The following is a 27074-nucleotide window of genomic DNA, read 5'->3' as shown; positions in this document are numbered from 1 at the left end:
GCCTTCAGCCTCTTCTGGCAGGATGTAGAGGCGGCCTCCACAGTTGGTGCTGACCAGGTACCCTCTTTGTGGTGGAGAGCCAGGCCCCATAAACAGGCATGCTCTCTGGTCGCAGGTGAGCCAAGGCCCTATATACGGACGGGCTCCTCCTGGTTGCAGACGAGCCAAGCCCCTAAACAGGCTGACTCTGTGGTGGTGGTGCCCTTTTGGTGTAACTATTTACACTGCGAGAGTTTGTGGCTATAGCCAGTTCATAGCCTTAAGGTTTATGGTTCTTCTCACAATAGTTTTTGTGGGCACATGCTTAAACGTAAACGTTGCAAAACAAACTTTTCAAAACTTTAACTTTCTAACTGCTGACTTCTTACTTTCCTTTACTCCTCCATTTCAGGGCTTTGGCCTGTTGGGCTGCGGCACCTGCTGCTTTCTTGCTCTTTGTCGTCGTCTGAGGTAGTTTCATCTGTAGGTTCCTTGTCTTTTCTTTCTTGATCTTCATCTGTTTCTTTATCTCTGTCTTTTCTTTCTTCTTTGGGACATGGTGCTACATCAAGCGCATACAATCCTCTTTCGCCTTCATGCATAGTGAATTGTACTGTATTTCCCATCTTTAAGTTTCTGCCAGGGTGTCCTCTAGGCAGATGAGCGTTCACATCTCTTCTGTTGACAAATATCCCTTCTTTGATACCAGGGGCTACAATGAATCCATATCCACTTTTCAAATTGAAATCCTCCACTACTCCTCTGCAAAGGGGTCCTCTGACCTGGGCTTTGGCTCTTCTCAGGAACCTTTTCTCCTGTAGGTCTCTGGCCGTGACTTCTCTCTGCTCTGGGGATTGTGGTGCAGGGAAAGACTGGGTTCTACTGCGGCGCTGTGTCTTGCGGGCTGGATTCTGCGAAGTGCAGCTTACAAGCTCCCAGGTGAGGCTTTGGGGCAGATCTTCTTCAGCAGACGGTGTCAGATCTTCTTCATCCCAGCGGGAATACGGCAGGATCTCTGGCTCGGGGCATGGATCCACTGCTGGTGGCTCCTGAGTCAGCTCCTCAGTTTCCTGGCCTCCTCTCCCCCTTAGTTCTTCTTGGCACTCCTTTGATGGCAGTGCTGGGGATGGGCTTTCTTCAGCAGGCCCAGGCGGGGGACTCTTTGGCGTGGTTGCTGCAGGGGTTGCTGGAATCCTCTTGGGGGTATGCGGAGGGAGCATGTACCGGTCCACCAACCATTGTGGAAACTTGGCTTCCATGTCAGCCTTCAGCTGCCAGTATGCGGGGTCCTCCCCCAGCGTGGGCTTTCCAGCAGGGACCTCTTTGGACTGGGGAGCGGTGTCTGCTCTGGCCTTGCAGGCCGGGGTAAATGGTGATGCAATCTCTTGGCGGGCCGCGCCTGGCATGGTGGCGGCCTGGTCTTGGCGGGCCGCGCCCTGTATGGCGGCGGCCTGGTCTTGGCGGGCCGCGCCCTGTATGGCGGCGGCCTGGTCTTGGCGGGCCGCGCCCTGTATGGCGGCGGCCTGGTCTTGGCGGGCCGCGCCCTGTATGGCGGCGGCCTGGATCGGCGTCGCAGCTGCGATGGGATCTGTGCAGGCTGGGCTGGGCGTCGCTGCAGGGACCGGGTCTTGGTGGGCCGAGCAGGGCATCGCTGCGGCGGCCGGGGCTTGGCGGGCCGAGCAGGGCATCGCTGCGGCGGCCTGGTCTTGGCGGGCCGAGCAGGGCATCGCTGCGGCGGCCGGGTCTTGGCGGGCCGAGCAGGGCATCGCTGCGGCGGCCGGGTCTTGGCGGGCCGAGCAGGGCATCGCTGCGGCGGCCGGGTCTTGGCGGGCCGAGCAGGGCATCGCTGCGGCGGCCTGGGCTTGGCGGGCCGCACCTGGCGTGGCTGCGGCCTGGCTCAGCGTCGCCGCGCCGGGCGCCTCTTCAGGGACCGCGGGCGTGGCAGCAGGGGTCGGGGCATCCGGGCCGGCAGGGGTAATACTGGACTCACCCATCGGTGGCAGCATCGGGGTCTGAGTCGTCGCCGTCCGGTCTGGCACTCGTCGTGCGGTTCCCCTCTCATAGGCCTGAACCGCGGCAGCCATCTCCAGAACTTCCATGCGTTCTTCCCTGATCTGCTCCACGACCCGGGTCTCCAGTCGGTCGCAGAACTGGGCCAGCTCCCGATACCACCAGGCAGCGGAGCCCGGTTCTGGGTTTCTGCGGTCAGACGCCATTTCTTCTGCGCCCTCTCCTGCACGATTTCCCAGCAGTGGACTCGCCGTTGCCTCTAGTAGCAAGCTGTTCAGTTTCCGCTCTGCCTCTTTCAGCAGCTCCTTTCCCAGCAGCAGGCTTCTGGCTCCCTTTCTGTCCCGACGTCTCTGGACGCTTCCGCTCTCTTCACAAGCGAGGTCCGAACTCTGCAGGGGATCTCTGGGTAGCCACACCTCTTCGTGGGCGGTAACTTCTTCCAGCGCGGGCTGCTGTTGTTTTTCAGCGCGCTTTTCATGGTGGCAATATGGCGGCGCTTCCAATTTTTCAAGCGGACCGCCCAGGCACATGGTCACCTGTCTGGACAGGTCTAGTCCTTATCCTGTTCGTGACGCCAGATGTGAAGCCCCACAGGTGTTGTGTCGGTGCATTACCTTCAGGGACTCCACTCGGCTGGATCTGGTCACAGGTAGGAGATCTTCTTCTTGTCGTGACGCCACTCTCAGTATTGCGGCCAGTAGGGACCGCCACTGCAGGTTGAGGGTCGCCTGGGGCTGATGGTATGTGCAGTTAGTTGGAATAGCCTCCTGAGAGTGAGGCAAGCCCCAGGGCCCGAGGTAGGTGCGTAGTACCACAAGGCGCAGAATAACTCCACACAGGCAGAATGTCTTTCAGGGTTTTTACTCACTTCAGGTGGCAGGGTGAGTAACCCGGGCGTAGCTGGGATGAACCAGGCGGGAACCAGGTGTCCTTCAGGCTGACTTGTGAGGGTGACTACTAACTCGCCTTCCTTAGCCCTTGGTGGTTTGGGGTGACCCCGACTTTGAGTCCCTATGGGGGTCACCCAGGGAAGTTGCTGAAGCCTCACTCCCCTTCGTTTGCCGTGTGCTTGTTGCCTGGGCCAGATCACTCCAGCTTCTTGCCTCCTGTGAGCTATGGGCCCTAACTGTGGCTACGTGGCTGCGGCTTTCGTGGTGTTGTGGCGTGGGCTTTGAGAGCCCCACACCGGCAGGTTTAGCAAAAGACAGCTGGATCTATCTCCGCTTCGGGATCTGCCGCCCGTTTGGGCCTGGTACTCTCTAGCAGTCTCCTTACTTCCCACTCCGTGCTCTCTCTTTAGCTGAAGATGGATTTCGGGTAGCCCTCCTAGTTGACCGTTCTCCCCCGTCAGTAGCCACTGCGCGGGCGCTGTTAGACAGCAACAGCCCCACAGGTCTGCTCCTCACTGAGCCCTAAGGAGTTCTGCTCTAACTGACTCACTGCCCCTCCTCTCCTGTTCTTGCCTACGCCACCTAGCAACCAGATTCTCTTACCACACCCCTTGAGAGGAGATGGAGGCTTTTGGCCCCCTCCACTATTCCAGTGAAGGTCAAGGCTTTTCCCCCTCCTGGGATCCCCAGGGGTCCTCTCATGGGTACATGTGTGAGAGCTGATTACTATGCGCCTGTGTTCCACACCCCGGTCAGCCTTCTGGATTACCTGTATTGTACTGTCCCCAGCATGGGTGCAGTACTCAGTGGTGCCTGACCAGGTCAGGGGCGCCACACATGCTCCCACAATTAACCCTAACAGCCTCTTTGCACAGGTACTTGGACTTCGTGTTGTGTCTAAGTTCTGGGATGTGCCTACTGAGCATGCTCAGGCACTTAGTGCATCAGAGGCTAGGTCCGGTAAGGACCTCACTGACCATGTCCGTGAGGTGGCAGGCCCTGATAGGGCAGAGGGTGTCAGGTGTCCTGATGACGTGGCAACTCCGGACTGGCTCGCAGAGGCCCGCCCCTATGATCTGGCACCTCACCATTGGTCGTCAGACGATGACTGGTGAAGTGTTTGGGGCGTGGCTGCCATGAGGTCATCAATGACGTGGCAGTTCCGGATAGGTCGCATGTGACGTCACTGATGACATGGCACTCTGCTATTGGACCTTGGTGGTTCCACCCTGGGTTTGGGGCGGACCCAGGTTATAAAAGGGGCTGGAGACAACATGCGCAGTCTTCATTTAGAGTTCTTGGTGGCATAAACCTTGCTGGAAGCGGTAGGTAGGGCTAGGCGAACGGTGCCTGTCACGCCAAGATTCGTGGCTCAGCACATGAGGGTCAGGCGCCGTGCTTCCTTGCTACCGTTCCTGTTGTGCTAGAGCAGTCCAGTGGCGTTAACTGGGCTGCGGCTGCTGCATCACCTGTTCAGTTGTGCCTCCTACGCACACGGACAGAATACCTGTTGCGTCACCTGTCCGAGAGTGCCCTCTACGCACACGGACAGTGTACCTACTGCGCCACCTGTCCGGTTGTGCCCCCTACGCGCACGGACAGCGCACCCCACAACCCCTGTGAAGTTAACAGGGTGTTCCTGGATTGGGTGTGTGAACCCTATTATCCTCCTCGGCTTCCCAGTCAAATGCTGCTGGTGTGACTACCTGGTCTGAAGTGTCCTTTACACACGTGGCCAGTCGAGTGGTGGCCAGAAACGCTAATCGGAGGACCGCTCGGCCTGACGTGTCTTACACACGTGGCCGACAGGGCGCTGTCGCAGCGGTCTTCTCGGTCAACGCTAACTGGTTACCATCCGGCCTGATGTGTTGTTACACACGTGGTCGGAGTAGCGTCCGCTCCACCGAAACACTAACTGGGTTGTCATCCGGTCTGACGTGTCCCTACACACGTGACCGGTTCCTTCAGTTATCTCAGAGCCATCCAGCTCTATAGTCTCCGCCTAACCCACAGGGTGCCAGCAGCTCCACTACCATCTGGAGCACGGTGGGCCCCGACTGGCGATTGGGATATATACCCCTGGACCTAATCTGCCAGTCCCCCCGTAACACAGATGATGTGAAAGTGAAAGATCCTTTAGGGTTATATCTTCTTATTCTGTGGTCCGGTGTGGACCAGGTCATGCCACATGTTGGAGGAGGCTCCACAGAGCTGGAAAGCAGTGGTCACGAGCAGTACATGTGGACATCTTGTGTGTGGAAGTTCTCCTTTAGCTTGCCACCAGACAGTTTATTAGGCTAAAGTGAAAAAGGCAGTCCTATATATTTAGGGTATGTGAACATAACATTTTTCAGGCGGATTCTGCCTCTCAAAAAATACTCAAAAGAATGACCCCAGGCATGTCTTCAAGGGGGAATGCGGCAGTATCTCTTTATACAGCTGTTGGGGGAGAACTTTGGGAAGCAAACATAGTACTAGAAAACTGACCCTACCGCTTGAACTGTAAGGATTCTAAATTGTGGTGTTTCATGGTCAGATCCTGAACCATCTAGGTCAGATTCGCCACCTGATCACAGAGTTTATGAACTGGATGCATTGGTGGGGGAAAAAAAAGATAGGGACAGTTGAAATATGATTCTAGTCAGTACATGAACAAGCCGTGAGGCAGGGTAATAAAACATTCTGGGGTTAGACACCAAGATAGTGTGACGCCCTGGACTAGCCAGGTAGTCACAGGTAGACCCCCGCATTACACCTGTCCCTCAATAAGGGAGTTCAGAGGGCCTGAGGCAGGAAACAGAGCAGTGAGTTTTAGTGAGTGAAGTGGAGTGGAGGAGTCTGACAGGTGCCGGGGCAGGAGCCCGGGCACCTTTGGCTAGGAGGCAAATGGTGACCTAGCCTGCAGGAGCCGGGAAGACGGCTCGGTGGAACCGTGGTGGACCCGGACAGGGTAGTGGCCCGCCAGTACCGACCCGGTGAACCGACTGGAAACTGGAGCACACAGGGCGTTACTCAGACCCTGAAACGAGGTCCAGAATCCACTGGACTGAGTTAATTGACTGACTGCGGTATGGCTATAGGTCCTTTCCCACCCAAGTCCCGACTGAAGACAACAGCCCACCGAGGGGGATAGAAAGTCACCGCACAGGCAGAAAGATCCCACGGGCCAGCGTCTGCGGGAAAACGGGCTCTCCCGACATACACACAGCCGGGGAATGGACTCCGGTCGCTGAAGCACAGGCAGTCTACACATACATTACACGGAGCAGGAGAAAGGCAAAGACCACCGAACTGGGAGGGGGTCCAGACGCAGCCGGCTGCGGGCACCGACCACCATCAACTTCGTTTCCCAGAGACTTGTGTGTGTCAATAACAGTGAGTACAACAGTGCCATCCGGCCGCGCACCGCCCAGCTCTCCCCAACAGGTCCCGCCACCACCCCTGCCCACGGAGGGGTTAACACCTTGCTGCATCACCATCTGCCCCGGGTGCCCAGTAACCGCAGCGGTGGTGTCCACCTTCACCACAACCCGTGGGTGGCGTCACGAATTTAAACACGGCTCCGGCCGTACACCTACCTACCACCCCCCTAAGTAGCGCCAGCACCCTTTCAGAGAGAAGTGACCCCGGGTCCGGAGACGCTCGAGCCACCCACCAACGAGCCCGGATCTGAGCGGCTCGGCTGCAGCCAAGTGCGGGGCGGTACACATTGACTCTTCTGGCGTCACGAACAGGATACTCACCTATTCACTTACCTAGTGAAGTGCGCCTTGAAGCGAAGTCAGCGGTGATCCCTTGTGAAATTCTCAGAATCCGCCATCTTGCCGCCATCTTTTGGTGCGATGATTCCCGCCAGAGTCTTCTTCCCTGCAGAAAGGGCGCGAAAAACTGAAGCCCCGCCCCCTGGGAACGCGGCCGTACAGCAAAGCGAGCGGTCGAAAAGCGAAACTGATCGGCCGGAGAAGGCAGTGCCGCGAAAAGACCAGGGGGGAGCGGATGGAAGATGTCGGCGTTCACCGGAGTGGCGGGACCCAGAAGCGGCAGAGGCGAAGTGGCTTTTGATCCAGAGGACCGCAACCCGAACGAGATCCCCGCAGGAACCGCTGCCTGGTTGGAGCGGGAGCTGGGCCGATTCTGCATCCGGGTAAGGGCACAGACCTTGTAGCAGGTGCTCGACTGGAAGGCAGAGGTCCGGAGAATGGTTGCCGTGGTGTGGGCCCATGAGCAGAGGGCTGCCGCAGCTGTGCAGCATCGGGACAAAGCTATGCAGACCCCCATATCGTCCCTGATCAGCTGGGAGCTGGAGCCTGCCAGCACCGTGACAAGTGAGCCTGGAGTAGCGCAACTCATGGAAGAAGAGGTACCGTGTACGCTGCCCCCGCCGCCATTCCCAATTGAGGTCCATAGTCCAGGGATCTATTGCACCTGGAAGGGGAGCCCGATAACCCGTCCGAAGATGGCGCAGTACGGTCCCCTACAATGGTAGCTGCATTTGTAAGTTAACCCCTGAAGTTGAAAGTTAAAAAGTTGAAAAAGTTTTAAGTACAGCACCTGCTCCTGCTAAAATAGACTCTTAACCCTTTGTTGAACGTCCCAAAGTTCCCCGGGAGATGCCATCCAGCACACTGGGTGGAAGGGAAAGAGAAGCTGCCTGACTTGTTGAACGCTTCTGGTGGAGGACGGCAAGCCAGTTAATTGTAGCGAGGACAGTTCCCGTTACAGAGCCCGGTTTACCGTACCCGCACAGCAGGCAGTGGAAGACGGGGTCTTTCTGGACAGTGTCACCGTGAGTGAATGTGGCATTGGGGACCCGTTCTGCCCTGTGGTGGACTGTGGGAAAGTTGCAGAGGAAGCTGCGCCGGCAGCAGAGCTAACATGTAAATAATGCCGGACCACCCTTTCAGGTCCTACAGTCCCCAGGGAGGCTGGTTGGAGGAAGGGCCTGCGGCAGTGGAGGCCGAGGTCCCGTCATCATGCAGACCGGTGACAACACTCCGGGTCAGGGGTCCCTGGACGTGGGGCCTCTGAGAGACTGCCGGGTATGGAACTTTGTACCCGGCCCGTATGGGCAATATCCGGACCTGAACCCGATTCCTGGACTGGGGAAAAGAGGTGCTTACCTGTTTTTAGAGGCATTAACAAGGTTTAGGTTTGCTTGGGTGGGCAACTGAAAGGACTCGGTCCCGTCCCGTTTCCGATTTAATAAAAATGTTGGTAACGTTTAAGCAAAATGCCTCCCGTCAAGGGATGAATCCTAAACCTTCATAACGTAAATATGTTATTATATTTGTAACTGTTCTAAAACTTATCTTTTTCAGTTACAAATAAACGGTGGTGGTCGGACAGCGCGCGGACGGTCTGTAGTTAACCAAGGGGGAATGTGACACCCTGGACTAGCCAGTTAGTCACAGGTAGACCCCCGCATTACACCTGTCCCTCAATAAGGTAACATCAGCCAACCATTAAACCCTAGTCACCTCTCTCAGTGCTTAATGAACACACCAGGGGCCGGAGCCAGGCGGTTGGCCACGCCCACCGAGGAGTTCAGAGGGCCTGAGGCAGGAAACAGAGCAGTGAGTTTTAGTGAGTGAAGTGGAGTGGAGGAGTCTGACAGGTGCCGGAGTTGGAGCCCGGGCACCTTTGGCTAGGAGGCAAATGGTGGCCTAGCCTGCAGGAGCCGGGAAGACAGTTCGGTGGAACCGTGGTGGACCGGGACAGGGTAGTGGCCCGCTGGTACCGACCCGGGGAACTGACTGGAAACTGGAGCACACAGGGGGGTACTCAGACCCTGAAACGAGGTCCAGAATCCACTGGACTGAGTTAATTGACTGATTGCGGTCCTGCTATAGGTCCTTTCCCACCCAAGTCCCGACTGAAGACAACAGCCCACCGAGGGGGATAGAAAGCCACCGCACAGGCAGAAAGATCCCACGGGCCAGCGTCTGCGGGAAAACGTGCTCTCCCGACATATACACAGCCGGGGAACGGACTCCGGTCGCTGAAGCACAGGCAGTCTACACATTGGACAACTGAGCTGTCACGAACCAAACTGACATCTCAGAACAGCACTGATAAGAGACACTGAGTGGAGGAATCGTGACAGCAGTGACTGACGCAGTGCCTCGCCTAGGCTCTAATGTCGAGCAGGATGTCATTGCCAGGGCGTGGTTACAGCCCGCACTCACTAAACACAGAGCAATGACGGAAGCCATGCATTGCCTCACCGATGCTCTAACGCAGAGCCGGCTGTCATTGCCGGGGGTGTGGTTACAGCCAGTGCTCACTAAACACTGAGCGATGACTGAAGCCATGCCTCACTGATGCTCTAATGCAGAACTAGATGTCACTGCCAGGAGCTTGGTTGCCGCTGACTAAATACTAAGTGATGACTAAAGCTGCACCTGTGCCACCCCTATGACTGAAAGCAGAACGTTGTCTGGAGGAAAACAACTAATTTGCTCCTGGCAGTGGGGCTCTCAGTGCAGGTGTAACGGGGGCAGGGGGCGCCTCAGGGGATGTAGTCGCAGTCTCCCGCCCACTGGGCGGCAGGCTGACCCCCGGCCCGGCCGTCACTGTTAAAACAGAGGTGTTGCTTGTGGGGCAGAGTGTAGGTGGCAGGGACACATGCATGTGGACAATTTGCTTCTCGGTGACACCTTTTTCTATCAGCGCGCTGGCTCCTTCATTACTCCCAGTAAAGAGCCACAGGCAGGCAGTTGATGAACCAAGGAACATTTTATTTAACACAGCTTCTATTCTTCGTTACACCTTCCAGCAGAAAGTCACTTCAGTTTACAGGTTACACTTCAGTTTGCAGGTTACACTGCTTGCTGACGGTTTCCTCCTTCCCCGGTAACTTGCCCTTGCCTGCAGGGGACATACGTTAACCCCCTAGTAGCTGTACTCTGAACCCTGTTCCACTTCTTCTGCCACTGCACCACTTACACACTCTGCCCCGTCACCTCAGACTTCTTTCTCCAGTCACATCTCACTGCACACTGGACTCTGCATTCAGAACCCTTCCTTCCCCACCTAGGCTGCCCTGCCCCTTCCTTCCCTGCCACTGTTACCAGGGGAATAGCGGTGCCCGGTCTCCTTACCTTTGTGTTGTATATTATGTAGGTTTCACCTTAATCTCGTCTTGGAAGGGTCATAATCGTTTTTCCTTAGTTCAGCGCAGACACAAACCGAGACTAGACGGGAAATTATTGTCTGGAAGACAGTCTTCAAGATTTTGTTGTTTCTGTAGCTTTAAGCACATGGAATAAGACTTAGCTTAGGGCAATTTTGGGCCAATTAGTGACATGGTCTTAGTGACTAAAAATTCCAAATAAAAAAATTGCAAAATAAATCAAATTATTGTCCAAGAATTAGAATTTACAGTTTTTAAATTGTAACAAATTTTGAAATATTGTAAAGAAACTTATTGCCAAAATTAATTCATATTATTATTTTCCATTTTTGTGCTTTTGTTTTTTCTCCCCTTACTCCGAGAGCCATATTTTTATTCATTTTTCATTTAATTTTTCCATCGACACAGTTGTGTGAGGAGTTGTACTTTTGAGCCCCATCATATATTTATCATGAGATGTACTGGAAATTGGGAAATTCCAAGTATGTTGCAATGGCAAAAAAAGTACAATTTCACAATTGTTTTGAGACTTTTGGGACAATTCTGAATTTTTTTTCTCTGTTTGCTGTTTATCAAATGCAACATATCGAAATATGTGTATATTTTTTTAAATTGTTTTATTTTTAATTGGGCAAAATGGGGGGATGATTTGAACCTGCGATCATCTGATCGTTTTTACTTTACATCGCAGTGTATCAGCATTGTTATGTATAGTGAAGATCATGGTGTCCTATCAATGCCAGTTAATGCTAGCTTTAAAAGTGGAATCAGCATGATAAGCACAGGGGTCTTCAGCAGATCGCTGGCTTTTATGGCAACCTGTCGATGCCCCGCAATCATATCATGGGTGCACCCCACTGGAATGATGTGCCCCCCTGCTATAGTGCATTAAATGGCACTGTCATTTCTAACAGTGATATTCAAGAGCTCCACCCATGCATGTTAGAGGCAGATAATGGCTGAATTAATCAGCCATCATTTTCTGGGAAAGATGCGGATTTGGCATGCAAGCCCGCTTGAAAGTCAGGGAACTGACATACTGTATGACAAATAATGTACATCATATGTCATGAAGACGTTAAACTGCCCTCATTTTTCACAGTGCATCAAGAATGAAAAAAAATCTGTTATTAATGTGCTGTATTGAAGTATATCATAGATCAATTCATAATCACATTGATTCTGCAGGTTCTGCACCTCCCTTTCACTTGTATCTTTGGATAATTATTCACAAACTGAAACTACTCTTATTTTCAATGCAGCAGTAATTTAAAAAACAAAACTTTTTTATATTTTTTAGGAACAGAAACATGGGATCCATAAACCTATTCAGATATCTCTTTTTTATAAGCTTTTATTGCCTCCAAACTATATCCAAGGTGAGTCCTTTTTCCCCCCAAATTTAAACTAAATTTCTTCAGCGCTCTATTGGGAGACCCAGACGATTGGGGTATAGCTACTGCCCTCCGGAGGCCACACAAAGCACTACACTAAAAAGTGCAAGGCCCCTCCCCTTCTGGCTATACCCCCCCGTGGTATCACGGGTTCTCCAGTTTTCAAGCTTTGTGCGAAGGAGGTCAGACATCCATGCATAGCTCCACAGATTTTAGTCAGCAGTAGCTGCTGACTATTTCGGATGGAAGAAAAGAGGGCCCATATAGGGCCCCCAGCATGCTCCCTTCTCACCCGTTGATGGTGTTGTAAGGTTGAGGTACCTATTGCTGGTACGGAGGCTGGAGCCCACATGCTGCTTTCCTTCCACATCCCCCTGGGGGGCTCTGAGGAAGTGGGATCCTGCCGGCCTCAAAGCTCTGACGCCGGGCTCCATCCACAGACCCATTTGAACCTGCTGGATACGGAGCTGGAGTACCGTTCAGGGATTTGGCCCTGCACCATTACAGGTACTCTGTGTCCCCGGTCACACGGACACAGCACACTCCAGACTTGCTGGGTGCGCTAGTGCGCCGGGGACAGTAATGGGTTACAGTCACTGCAGCTTTGCTGAGTGACTTTGTGTTTTGGGAACTACCGCGCCGGACGCTCCGGGAGCGGCGGCGCGGCTGGGACTTGTAGTTCGCCGGGGACTGGGCGCCGACCGCGCTTTTACGGCGGCGGCGCTTATAAATCCAGTCCCCGGCTTCTGCGGCCTAGTGCCGCTTCGTTCCCGCCCCCTCCCTGTCACTCAGGGAAGGGGACAGACGCTGAGCAATCAGCAGCGCCGAGGGCTGGAGCCTTATTTACATGCTCCAGCCCTCTCACTGCACACTGTCGGACGCCGGATTCCCGCTCTGCCTTGGGGCACGCCCACGGCCCGCCCCTCCTCACATGAGCTGGGGAAGAAGCCGGCAGCCATTACTGCAGTCCGAGCTCGGACTTTCGGTATATACGGCAGTGTGTACATGTGTTGTTTTTAACTGCATAGGTCGCGATATGCCCGCTTGGGGAGCGACACATCAGCAGCAGGAAAGCAGGTGTGCTAAGGCACAGGCTTTCTAGGCTGCTTGTATTGCACGACTGAGGTGTTCATTTGTGTTTATGCTTATATGCTATACATTGCACTGTACGGTCGCTAGTCTTAGCTATATTCTCCTGGAATGGCTAGACTACAGCAGCAGAAAACCAAGGGTGCTGGGGCACAGGTTTTTTTCTATGCTGCTTGTATTGCATGGGCTGCAGTGTGCATTTGTACTTGTGCTTGTATGCTATACATTGCACTGTATGGTCACTCTTCTGGGCTATATTCCCCTAGATGACTAGTATACAGCAGCAGAGGAGCAGGGGTGCCAGGGCACAGGCTTCTATGCTGCTTGTATTGCATGTGCTGCAGTGTTCATTTGTACTTGTGCTTGTATGCTATACATTGCACTGTAGGGTCAATCTTCTGGGCTATATTCCCCTAGATGACTAGTATACAGCAGCAGAGGAGCAGGGGTGCCAGGGCACAGGCTTCTATGCTGCTTGGATTGCATGTGCTGCAGTGTTCATTTGTACTTGTGCTTGTATGCTATACATTGCACTGTAGGGTCACTCTTCTGGGCTATATTCCCCTAGATGACTAGTATACAGCAGCAGAGGAGCAGGGGTGCCAGGGCACAGGCTTCTATGCTGCTTGTATTGCTTGTGCTGCAGTGGTCATTTGTACTTTATGCCTGTATGCTATACATTGCACTGTACGGTCACCAATCTTGGCTATATACTTCTAGATAGCTAGTCGGCAGCGGCAAAAAAGCAACACAGATTTTCAGTGCTGTTTTTACTACATGGGATGCTGTTCATGACACCGTCCCATTGTGTGCATGCTCCCCTGTAGCACGTCGTCTGCCGGGGTCTCTAGCACTTTGTCTGCCGGGGTCTCTACTAGTCGTGGCCAAAGAAACCACATGTCAACCCTGTCCATGGACAGGGACGGAGTAGTCATAATATAGAGACTTGCAGTCCAGACAGGCCATGGGCAATCTACTTGACCAAAAGGCAGCTCTTCAGGGCTTTGATACTGACATCGCTCTCAATCCGGATACACCGGGTGGTAACGCCATACGGAATGATCCTATACCGTCCATCAATGGAAGGTTGGATCTTTCTCCCTCAGCTCCCCCAGTGGAGATAGGAGACGAACAGGAGAAGTCCCTTTTCAGTATCTCACACAGATATTGAGTATTTTTCTGGCCACGCTGACTTCAGAGAAGCAGTCCAGGAACACCACGCTTACCAGATAAGCGTCTTCTCCAAACGTTTTTAGGATACACGTTATCCCTTTTCCCCTGACGTGGTCAGCGCTGGACCCAGGGTCCAAAGGTGGATTCTCCAATCTCCAGGCTTGCATCTAGAGCATAGTTGCGCTGGAGATGGGGCTTCACTTAAAGATGCCATTCACAGACAGATGGACTCTGGTTGAAATCTGTCTAGGAAGCTATCGGCGTGTCGGTTGCTCCGGCATCCACAGCCGTATAGGCAACCTAACCTTTTCAGCTGTTCTTGCGCAGCTGGCCTTGAGCACAGGGACATCTGTACCGCAGAGGCGTCCGTAACCCCGCAATGTCTGCACTGCGACTTACCCTGTTAATACTGTCCTAAAAGTACAGTCGAGGTTTCGGTCCTTCCCAAGCTCCGGCAGGTCCCAATTGTCCTCGTGCAAAAGGGCTACAAAACCTCAGACGGGCTCAGATTCCGGCCGGGCTCAATCACGCCCAAGGAAGGCAGTCGGAGGAACCGCTACCAAGGCGGTCTCCTCAGGACTCTCAGCTCTCTCTCTCTCTCCGCATCCGCGGTTGATGGCAGACTCCCCCGCCTTTGGCGACATTTAGCTGCCACAGGTCACAGACCGGTGGGTGACGGACATTGTGCTCACGTGCACAGGACAGTGTTCTGTTCTCGTCCTCCGACTCCATTCTTCAGAACGGCCCCACCCCCCACCGAGCAGATGCCCTGCTGCAGGCGGTGGACGCTCTAAGAGCAGAAGGAGTGGTGATCCCTGTCCCCCCTCAGGAACGAGGGCGAGGGTTTGTACTCCAATCTCTTTGGGGCTCCAAAAAAGGACGGTTCCTTCCGTCCTGTTCTGGTCCTGAAACTGCTCAACGAGCATGCGAACGCCAGGCGGTTCCGGATGGGATCCCTCCGATCCGTCATTGCCTCAATGTCTTGAGGAGACTTCCTTGCCTCAACAGACATCAAAGATGCCTATCTCCACGTGCCAATTGCTACGGAGCACCAACGTTTTCTACGTTTTGTGATAGGAGACGAACATCTTCAGTTCGTAGCTCTGCCATTCAGTCTGGCGACAGCCCCACGGGTGTTCACCAAGGTCATGGCAGCAGTGGTAGCAGTCTTGCACTCTCAGGGACACCCGGTGATCCCGTACTTGGACGATCTACTCGTCAAAGCACCCTCCCTCGAGGCATGCCAACGCAGCCTGAATGTTATGCTGGAAACTCTCCTGACTTTCGGGTGGATCATCAATTTGGCAAGGTCAAATCTGTCTCCGACTCAATCACTAACGTATCTCGGCATGGAGTTTCATACTCTATCAGCAATAGTGAAGCTTCCGCTGAACAAGCAGCGTTCACTGCAGACAGAGGTGCAGTCTCTCCTTCAAGGCCAGTCGCACCCCTTAAGGCGCCTCATGCCCTTCCTAAGGAAGATGGTGGCAGCCATCGAGGCAGTTCCCTTTGCGCAGTTTCATCTGCGCCAACTGCAAGGGACATTCTCCGCCAATGGGACGGGCAGTCAACCTCCCTGGACAGGAAAGTCTCCCTTTCCCAGACGGCCGAGGACTCTCTGCAATAGTGGCTTATTCCCACCTCATTGTCATAGTGAAGATCCTTCCTACCCCCATCCTGGGCAGTGGTCACGACAGATACGAGTCTGTCAGGGTGGGGAGCAGTTTGTCTCCGCCACATGGCTCAGGGGACGTGGACTCAGCAAGGAGTCCACCCTTCAGATCAATGTTCTGGAAATCGGGGCAGGGTATCTTACCCTACTAGCTTTCCAGAAGTAGCTGGAAAGAGAGCAGATCCGAATCCAGTCGGACATCTCCACAGCGGTGGCATACATCAACCACCAAGAAGGGATGCGCAGTCAGCAAGCCTTCCAGGAAGTCCGGCGAATCCTCATGTGGGTGGAGGACACAGCATCCACCATATCCGCAGTTCACATCCCGGGCGTAGAAAACTGGGAAGCAGACTTCCTCAGTCGCCAGGGTATGGACGCGGGGGAATGGTCCCTTCACCCGGACGTGTTTCAGGAAATCTGTTGCCGCTGGGGGGTGCCGGACGTCGACCTAATGGCGTCTCGGCACACCAACAAGGTCCCGGCATTTATGGCACGATCGCGCGATCACAGAGATCTGGCGGCAGACGCCTTAGTGCAAGATTGGTCGCAGTTCCGGCTCACATATGTGTTTCCACCTCTGGCACTCTTGCCCAGAGTACTGCGCAAAAATCAGATCCGATTGCAGCCGCGTCATACTCGTCGCACCAGACTGGCCGAGGAGATCGTGGTACCCGGATCTGTGGCATCTCACGGTCGGCCGACCGTGGTCACTACCAGGCCGGCTAGACTTACTGTCCCAAGGGCCGTTTTCTCCATCGGAATTCTGCGGCCCTGAACCTGACTGTGTGGCCTTTGTGTCCTGGATCCTAGCGTCTTCAGGATTATCCCAAGGGGTCGTTGCCACCATGAGACAGGCTAGGAAGTCCGCCTCTGCTAAGATCTACCACAGAACGTGGAAGATTTTCTTAATCTGGTGCTCTACTCAGGGAGTGTCTCCCTGGCCATTTGCATTGCCTACTTTTCTTTCCTTCCTACAATCGGAGTTAGAAAAGGGCTTGTCGCTCGACTCCCTCAAAGGGCAAGTCTCAGCACTATCCGTGTTTTTTTCAGAAGCGTCTAGCACGTCTTTCTAAGGTGCACACGTTCCCGCAGGGGGTTTGTCATATCGTACCCCCGTACAAGCGGCCGTTAGATCCATGGGATCTGATCAGGGTTCTAGTTGCTCTCCAGAAGCCGCCTTTCGAGCCTCTGAAGGAAGTTTCCTTTTCTCGCCTGTCACAGAAGGTGGCGTTTTCTCGTTGCGATCACATCGCTTCGGCGAGTGTCTGAGCTGGCAGCTCTGTCATCCAAGGCTCCCTTCCTGGTGTTCCACCAGGACAAGGTAGTGCTGCGCCCCATTCCGGAGTTTCTCCCTAAGGTCGTATCCTCGTTTCATCTTAATCAGGATATCTCCTTACCGTCCTTTTGCACTCATCCGGTTCACCGGTATGAGAATGATTTACGTTTGCTAGATCTGGTGAGAGCACTCAGAATCTACATTTCCCGCACGGCGCCCATACGCAGTTCCGTTGCACTTTTTTTGTCCTTGTCGCTGGTACGCGCAGGAGGTTGCAGGCTTCTAAAGCCACCCTGGCTCGATGGATCAAAGAACCAATTCTGGAAGCCTACCGTTCTGCAGGGCTTCCGGTTCTTTCAGGGCTGAAAGCCCATTCACCCAGAGCCGTGGGTGCGTCCTGGGCACTACGACACCAGGCTTCGGCTCAACAGGTGTGCCAGGCAGCTACCTGGTTGAGTCTGCACACTTTCACCAAACATTCTCAGGTGCATACCTATGCTTCGGCGGATGCCAGCTTAGGTAGAAGAGTCTTGCAGGCGGCAGTGATTTCCCCGTAGGGGAGGGCTGTTTTGCAGCTCTAACATGAGGTATTTATTTACCCACCCAGGGACAGCTTTTGGACGTCCCAATCGTCTGGGTCTCCCAATAGAGCGCTGAAGAAGAAGGGAATTTTGTTACTTACCGTAAATTCCTTTTCTTCTAGCTCTTATTGGGAGACCCAGCACCCGCCCTGTTGTCCTTCGGGATTTTTTTTTTGTTGTTTGCGGGTACACATGTTGTCCATGTTGAACGGTTTTTCAGTTCTCCGACGTTATTCGGAGTTAATTTGTTTAAACCAGTTATTGGCTTCCTCCTTCTTGCTTTGGCACTAAAACTGGAGAACCCGTGATACCACGGGGGGGTATAGCCAGAAGGGGAGGGGCCTTGCACTTTTTAGTGTAGTGCTTTGTGTGGCCTCCGGAGGGCAGTAGCTATACCCCAATCGTCTGGGTCTCCCAATAAGAGCTAGAAGAAAAGGAATTTACGGTAAGTAACAAAATTCCCTTCTTGTCAGACAATTATATGTAAAATTATTTAAAAATATAAATGTGCCAATTATATTTAGAATCATAAAAAAGTCTTTGGATAGTTTTATCAAATAAGGTAAAAAAAAATATTTTCTGAATTATGACAATCTTTTAAATTGTTAAATAATCATGTTTTGCAATTTTAGGCTCCATCTCCGGTGGCTCAAGGTAAGATATTGAAAATCAAGAAATTCTGAAATTCATTTTTCTAGTATGTAGATTTCAAAAGTAAAATATACGTAAATTATTATGTTTTTGATTTGCGGATAATTTGACTTTTCCTAATACATTGTATTTCATTCCTGTAGGATATGACTGCTCAGATATATGGGAAAGAAATAATGCCGCTACCAGTGGAATATACACGATAAACCCAAGAAATACTACATTTCGTTTTCCGGTCAATAGAATTCTTGCCCTTTTTTTAAGGATAGAAAATTAGAGTTTAACTCCTTTTAATATTGCGCCTATATCCAATGCTGTCTTTGTGTAAAAGGGGTTGTCCACTACTTGGACTACCCATTCTCAATCTGTTTTGTACTGCTTTATAAAATAATAACACTTATACTGACCTCCAGTGTCAGTGCTGTTCCAGCGGTGCCAGTGCTGTTCCAGCAGTGTCGGAACTCACTCTCCTCTGCCTTCAGATAAATCACTTACACCTGGAGGAAGAAATGAAAAAATGTTGTTATTAATGTGCTGTGTTGAAGTATATCACAGATCAATTCACAATAACACTGATTATGCAGGTTCTGCACCTCCCTATGCCACTCTTTCACTTCCTCCTGATGTATGTGATAAGTCTTAAGGTGGTGAGAGTGAAGCATGCTCATTTGACTCTTCAGCCAAGAAACTTATTCAGGAGCCCTCTGTTGGAAACTGTAAGTCCTACAGGTCAGACCCACCACCCAATTCTCTGATTGACAAGTTATTTTAGCACAATGGTGGTTGTCAATGGGACCAAAACATAGAAATGTTATACTAACCGAATTTTCTAAGCAATTTTATGATAGACATCATTTTTAATTTATCATTCTAAGATTTACAATTAATGATATTTATACTTCCCATTAAGGTTTACTGCAAAATGTCTAAAAATGGAGGCTGGACTCTTATACAAAAGCACAACGGAGAAGATGCTTTAGACTTTTTTAAAACATGGGCACAGTATGTAAACGGATTTGGAAATCTTCTAGGTAATGGAAGAAAACATTAGCAACTCTATGGGAACACTTAAAAGGCTGGCATTGTAGAGAAACAATTGATTCATCGACTACATTTTTGTAGAATTATTTTGTTATTGTTAGAGATAAGTGGATATTTTAAAAATAGGCAATTTTTTTCTCATAAAGTCAAATGGCATTGAATAAATTCATTGCCAATTGCAATACTGAAAAGCTGCTAGTTGGTTGGAAAAAGGAGAGAGCACACCAAGGGGATTAAAATTACCTGCCTTGTTTGAAATATGTGAAGAATAAAAAATATTCAGTCACACTGCTACATCACTTTCCTATATATCACACTGCATGACTATACTGCTACAGAACTTCCCTATATATCACACTGCATAACTATACTGCTACATAACTTCCCTATATATCACACTGCATGACTATACTGCTACAACATTTCTCTATATACCACACTGGGTGACTAAACAGCTCCACTCCTTCTTTATATATCACAGTGGATGGCTAAACAGCTCCAACACTTCCCTGTATATCACACTGAGTGACTATATAGCTACAGCACTTCCCTATATATCACACTGGGTGACTATACCGCTACAGCACTTCCTTATATAACACACTAGGTGACTATATTGCTACACCATTTCCCTATATATCACACTGGGTGACTATACTGCTACAGCATTTCCCTACATATCACACTGGATGACTATACATCTCCAACACTTCACTATACAGTATATGACAATGAGTTACTATACAGCTACAGAACTTCCCTATGTAGCTCACTGGGTGACTATACAGCGCCAACACTTCTCTATATATCCCACTGAGTGACTATACAGCTACAGCCCTTCCTTATGTATCACACTGAGTGACTATACAGCTAAGTACTTCCCTATATATAACACTGAGTTACTATACTGCTACACCACTTCTTTATATATCCCACTACATGACTATACTGCTACAGAACTACCCTATATATCACACTGGATGACTATACAGCTACAGCCTTTCCTTATATATCACACTGAGTGACTATACAGCTAAGTACTTCCCTATATATCACACTGAGTGACTATACAGGTACAGCACTTGTCTATTTATCACACTGGGTGACTATACAGCTACAGCCTTTCCTTATATATCACACTGAGTGACTATACTGCTACAGGACTTCCCAATATATCACACTGCATGGCTATACTGCTACAGAACTTCCCCATATATCACACTGGGTGACTATACAGTTTCAAAACTTTACTATATATCACATTGAGTGACTATACAGCTACAGCACTTCCGTATAGATATCACACTGAGTATACAGCTACAGAATGTTCCTATATATCTCACTGAGTGACTATACAGTTGCAGCACTTCCCTATATACAGTACAGACCAAACGTTTGGACACACCTTCCCATTCAAAGAGTTTTCTTTATTTTCATGACTCTAAAAATTGTAGATTTACATTGAAGGCATCAAAACTATGAATTAACACATGTAGGATGAAATACTTTACAAAAAAGTGTGAAAAAACTGAAAATGTGTCTTATATTCTAGGTTCTTCAAAGTAGCCACCTTTAGCTTTGATTACTGCTTTGCACATTCTTGGCATTCTCTTGATGAGCTTCAAGAGGTAGTCACCGGAAATGGTCCTCCAACAGTCTTGAAGGAGTTCCCAGAGATGCTTAGCACTTGTTGGCCCTTTTGCCTTCACTTTGCGTTCTAGCTCACCCCAAACCATCTCGATTGGGTTTAGGTCTGGTGACTGTGGAGACCAGGTCATCTGGCGTAGCACCCCATCACTCTGCTTCTTAGTCAAATATCCCTTATACAGCCTGGAGGTGTGTTTGGGGTCATTGTCCTGTTGAAAAATAAAGGATGGTCCAATTAAACGCAAACCGGATGGAATAGCATGCTGCTGCAAGATGCTGTGGTAGCCATGCTGGTTCAGTATGCTTTCAATTTTGAATAATTCCCCAACAATGTCACCAGCAAAGCACCCCCACACCACCACACCTCCTCCATGCTTCACAGTGGGAACCAGGCATGAAGAGTCCATCCGTTCACCTTTTCTGCGTCGCACAAAGACACAGTGGTTGGATCCAAAGATCTCAAATTTGCACTCATCAGACCTAAGCACAGATTTCCACTGGTCTAATGTCCATTCCTTGTGTTTTTTAGCCCAAACAAGTCTCTTCTGCTTGTTGCCTGTCCTTAGCAGTGGTTTCCTATCAGCTATTTTACCATGAAGGCCTGCTGCACAAAGTCTCCTCTTAACAGTTGTTCTAGAGATGTGTCTGCTGCTAGAACTCTGTGTGGCATTGACCTGGTCTCTAATCTGAGCTGCTGTTAACCTGCGATTTCTGAGGCTGGTGACTCGGATAAACTTATCCTCCACAGCAGAGGTGACTCTTGGTCTTCCTTTCCTGGGGCGGTCCTCATGTGAGCCAGTTTTTTTGTAGCGTTTGATAGTTTTTGACACTGCACTTGGGGACACTTTCAAAGTTTTACTAATTTTTCGGACTGACTGACCTTCATTTCTTAAAGTAATGATGGCCACTCGTTTTTCTTTACTTAGCTGCTTTTTTCTTGCAATAATACAAATTCTAACAGTCTATTCAGTAGGACTATCAGCTGTGTATCCACCAGACGTCTGCACAACACAACTGATGGTCCCAACTCCATTTATAAGGCAAGAAATACCACTTATTAAACCTGACAGGGCACACCTGTGAAGTGAAACCATTTCCGGTGACTACCTCTTGAAGCTCATCAAGAGAATGCCAAGACTGTGCAAAGCAGTAATCAAAACAAAAGGTGGCTACTTTGAAGAACCTAGAATATAAGACATATTTTCAGTAGTTTCACCTTTTTTGTTAAGTATTTAATTCCACATGTGTTAATTCATATTTTTCATTCCTTCAATGTGAATCTACAATTCTCAGAGTCATGGAAATAAAGAAAACTCTTTGAATGAGAAGGTGTGTCCAAACTTTTGGTCTGTACTGTATCTGTCACACTGGATGGCTATACTGCTACAGAACTTCTCTATAGATCACACTGTGTAACTATATAGCTCGAACAATTACCTATATATCACACTGAATGACTATACAGTTACAGCACTTCCATATATATCACATTCAGTGAATATACAGCTACAGCACTTTCCTATATGTCACACTGAGTGACTTTAGAGCTACAACACTTTTCTATATATCACACTGCATGACTAAACAGTTAAAGCACTTCCCTATATATCACTTGAGTGACTATACAGCTGCAGCAATTCCCTATGTGTCACACTGAGTGACTTTACAGCTATAGCACTTCTTTATATATCACACTACATGACTATACTGCTACAGAACGTCCCTGGGTGACTATACAGCTACAGTCTTTCCTTTTATATCACACTAAGTTACTATTCAGCTACAGCACTTGTCTACATATCACACTGAGTGACTATACTGCTACAGAACTTACCTACAGTACAGACCAAAAGTTTGGACACACCTTGCCATTCAAAGAGTTTTCTTTATTTTCAGGACTCTGAAAACTGTAGATTCACATTGAAGGCATCAAATCTATGAATTAAAATATGTGGAATGAAATACTTAAAAATGTGTGAAACAACTGAAAATATGTCTTATATTCTAGGTTCTTCACAGTAGCCACCTTTTGCTTTGATTACTACTTTGCAAACTTTTGGCATTCTCTTGATGAGCTTCAAGAAGTAGTCACCAGAAATGGTTTTCCAACAGTCTTGAAGGAGTTCCCAGAGATGCTTAGCACTTGTTGGCCCTTTTGTCTTCACTCTGGGGTCCAGCTCACCCCAAACATCTCGATTGGGTTCAGGTCTGGTGACTGTGGAGACCAGGTCATCTGGTGTAGCACCCCATCACTCTCCTTCTTAGTCAAATAGCCCTTACACAGCCTGGAGGTGTGTTTGGGGTCATTGTCCTGTTGAAAAATAAATGATGGTCCAACTAAATGCAAACCGGATGGAATAGCACACCGCTGCAAGATGCTGTGGTAGCCATGCTGGTTTTGTATGCCTTCAATTTTGAATAAATCCCCAACAGTGTCACCAGCAAAGCACCCCCACACCATCACACCTCCATGCTTCACAGTGGGAACCAGGCATGTAGAGTCCATCCGTTCACCTTTTCTACAAAGACACGGTGGTTGGGTCCAAAGATCTCAAATTTGGACTCCTCAGACCAAAGCACAGATTTCCACTGGTCTAATGTCCATTCCTTGTGTTCTTTAGCCCAAACAAGTCTCTTCTGCTTGTTGCCTGTCCTTAGCAGTGGTTCCCTAGCAGCTATTTTACCATGAAGTCAGCACCGGGATCAACCCCAGCCAAGTAGGAAGTGAGTAAACACCACAATAAGTTACAAATAATTTAACTTTTGTTCTCAATCAATTTCATTTAATTACATATAAACACGAGAGCCACCTGGGGGGCGCAATGCAATCCAGATATAAAAAATACATTTGTGTCTACCATTAAGCACATATGGTTAAATCACCTATACAATAAGGCCAATAGACACTACTGCCACCTAGTGTCCACACCCTTTTTTGAGAAAGCGAGCGGTGAAACGTACGTCAGGGGTGGTGGGACGCGCGGCCACAGATTCTCTATCTAGGAATTCATCTATCCAGGTATTTATCATGTATTTAATATGAACGAGATTTGGGAAACATATTTTCAACATCTATGTTAGATTGTGGTATGGAACTTACAGCCGCCACTGCCTGCATTATAATACTAATAGGTTTAATTGATACAATGGACACTAGGTGGCAGTAGTGTCTATTGGCCTTATTGTATAGGTGATTTAACCATATGTGCGGTTTTGAGGCAATTGATTCTTTCCATATAGCCGAATTTACAAAAATGGTTATGGATTAGATATATTTATATAATCCTTTTCCACTATATACAGTGTATATGTCATTCCCCACTAAATACTGGGTATTAGAATCACTAATCTATATACTTACTGATCTTGAATAGATCATAATATGCAATAATAATCTTTGCTGTAGAAGTTTATTGATATATAGTGATTATTATACATATAGATAGAGTGTTCTACTTAATGGTAGACAGAATTGTATTTTTTATATCTGGATTGCATTGCGCCCCCCAAGTGGCTCTCTGTTGCGTCTGGGTGGTGGATCCTCTGGGCCATGCCCCGGACACCTCCGGTGAGGCAGCGCAGAGCTACCCCAAGACTGGGATAATCCAGCAACCTCACCAAAGGGACCAGGGACACGGTTGCCGAAGCACAGAGCGGAATAAGATCAGAGTCCTTTCCAGAAGCTGGAATGAGGAAGTCCCTGGGGACCTAGAGTTCCGGGTGCCAGGTTAGATGACGGTGCCCAGGTACCGGTGCCGGGTAGAGCCGTTAGATGAGAGCAGAGTCCAACCGGTAGAGGAGGCAGAGGTCACCGGGTGAAGCCGAGGTTAGGAAACGGGGTGAGACTGGAGAAGGTGGTGGAGTCTCAGCTGACAGTCCCCATAGGACCACTCGGACGGGTTGTGATTAGGACCAGGTATAGCTTGGCAGGACAGTCTCCGTAGGACCTCTCGGACAGGTTGTGGACAGGACCAGGTTAGGCTTGGCAGGACTGGTTCTTTGGAAGACACAAGATTAGAAGGAGACACAGGAAGGAGGGACCTGGACTCCTAGCTACAGAACTCACAGAACAGACGCAGCCCTCATGGCAGGAAGCTCCTTATATACTCTAATCCTGACTTAGGCAATATCCTGTTTCAGGAGCACTGGCCCTTTAAGAGAAGGTCAATGAGCACGCGCGCGCCCTAATGCGCTTACGCAATACCCGAGTGCCGGCGGCCAGAGCAGGGAGCGGTGCCGAGGATGCAGGGAAGCTAGACAGGGTGTCCTGGGTCGCAGAGGAGCACCTGGAAAGGGAGACCAGGAGCCTGGAGGGTGCCGAGGAGGACGTGTAGCTGAGGGGAACGGATCGGTGAGTGGGGAACGGCGTCGGGGCCCGGGGAGCGTGACTCTCTCGTGTATATATGTAATTAAATGAAATTGATTGAGAATAAAAATTAAATATATTGAAACTTATTGTGGTGTTTACTCACTTCCTACTTGGCTGGGGTTGATCCCAGTGCTGAGTTTATGGTAATCATGTTCAAATGAAGTGTGCACTTAAATTTGGACTTCTAGCTGATTAACCATTTTACCATGATGGCCTGCTGCACAAAGTCTCCTCTTAATAGTTATTCTAGAGATGAGACGGAGTGTCCAAACTTTTGGTCTGTACTGTATATATCACACTGCATGGCTATACTGCTACAGAACTTTCCCATATATCACACTGGGTGACTATACAGTTTCAAAACTTTGCATTATATCATATTGAGTGACTATACAGTTACACCACTTCCCTATATATCACACTGGAGGGCTATACTGCTACAGATCTTTCCTATAGATCACACTTTGTGACTATACAGCTCAACCACTTCCCTATAGATCACACTGAGTGACTATACAGCTACAGCACTTCCATATATATCACATTGAGTGAATATACAGCTACAGCACTTTCCTATATGTCACACTGAAGGACTATACAGTTACAGCACTTCCCTATATATCACATTGAGTGAATATACAGCTACAGCACTTCCATATATATCACATTGAGTGAATATACAGCTACAGCACTTTCCTATATGTCACACTGAGTGACTTTAGCGCTATAACACTTTTCTATATATCACTCTGAGTGACTATACAGCTACAAAACGTCTCTATATATCACACTGAATGACTATACAGTTATAGCACTTCCCTATATATCACATTGAGTGACTATAGAGCTATAGCACATCCCTGGATATCCCACTGAGTGACTATACAGCTACACCACTTCTCTATATATCACACTACATGGCTATACTACTACAGAACTTCCCTATAGATCACACTGGGTGACTTTACAGCTACAGCACTTGTCTATATATCACACTGAGTGACTATACTGCTACAGCATTTCCCTATGTATCTCATTGAGTGACTATATAGTTACAGCACTTCTCTGTATATCACACTGAGTAAAGGGTACTTTACATGCTGCAACATCGCTAGCGATCTCATTAGCGATGTGAAATTCTAGATAGCAAGTGCGATCTTTCGAGATCGCACATAGGTCATTTTACGCATGTGCAATCTCGAAAGATCGTACTTGCGATCTAGAATTTCACATCGCTAATGAGATCTCTAGCGATGTCGCAGCGTGTAAAGTACCTTTATCTATACAGCTACAGCACTTCCCTATATATATCATACTGAGTGACTATACAGCTCCAACACTTCTCTATATATCACATTGAATGACTATACAGATACAGCACTTCTCTATATATCACACAGAGTGACTATACAGCTACAGCACTTTCCTATATATCACACTGACTATGCAGGTACAACACTTCCCTATATATCACACTGAGTGACTATACAGCTATAGCACTGAGGTCTCCTGGTTCCTTGTCTAGCTTATATGATGTGTGTGCCTGGTGGTGTGGTCAGGTACCTTGCAGGTCGTCTAGCACGCAGACCACACTGATGTAAATGATTTGGACTGTCTAATGTGACACTTGGATGCCTCTCACCTCTCTTAAATGTATAAGGTGGCCATAAAATAACCTAAGGTGTTTGTAGCTGTGCGCAGACTGAACCAGCAGACAGAATTGGCTGAAAATTGGTATGTATGCTATTCAATGCAGGATGAAATGGAAGGCATCTTGAAAATTGTTTTATGCTGTACAGTGATCGCGCCTTGCAACTCAGTCTGAAAGATGCCTGTCTCTTTGCCGGATCGTGCACTGTTAGTGCGGTTGTTTTATGAGAATGCCAGGAATGCTACAGCTGCACTGAGAGCCTTTTGTCGTTGAAAGACCTTCACACACACAGTGGTCCAATGGCTGTCAATTCACTGAGACAGATGATGACAACAGGGTTACTGGCTGTTAAACCAGGGTGCGGGCAATGACTGGTAAGCAGAGAGGTTGTGGAGGACATTGCCACTGCCGTCATGGAACAGGGCACGAACAACCCTGCTGGGAACAGCAGAGCACGCAGTTTTTCCAGGCAATTGGGGCTCCCGTACAACACAGTGTGGAAAGTCCTCCGAAAAGTCT

At 49.4% G+C, this 27074-nt stretch overlaps 1 protein-coding gene across 1 annotated transcript in view; it reads left to right on the top strand.

Annotated features, from left to right (window-relative positions):
• LOC142257819 (angiopoietin-related protein 5-like) overlaps positions 1-27074 on the top strand; it is a 41150-nt gene that overhangs the window by 5644 nt on the left and 8432 nt on the right. The window contains exons 2-5 of the mRNA XM_075330051.1: positions 11312-11390; positions 17829-17850; positions 17991-18082; positions 18758-18878. Of these exons, the coding sequence (XP_075186166.1) occupies positions 11322-11390; positions 17829-17850; positions 17991-18082; positions 18758-18878 (304 nt within the window). The 5' untranslated portion in view covers positions 11312-11321. The remainder of the gene's footprint in view (positions 1-11311; positions 11391-17828; positions 17851-17990; positions 18083-18757; positions 18879-27074) is intronic.

Source organism: Anomaloglossus baeobatrachus, chromosome 12 (assembly GCF_048569485.1).
Source record: "Anomaloglossus baeobatrachus isolate aAnoBae1 chromosome 12, aAnoBae1.hap1, whole genome shotgun sequence".
Classification (NCBI taxonomy): Eukaryota; Metazoa; Chordata; class Amphibia; order Anura; family Aromobatidae; genus Anomaloglossus; species Anomaloglossus baeobatrachus.
The sequence above is the reverse complement of the archived record's forward strand: the minus strand, read 5'-3'. Positions and strand labels throughout refer to the sequence as shown.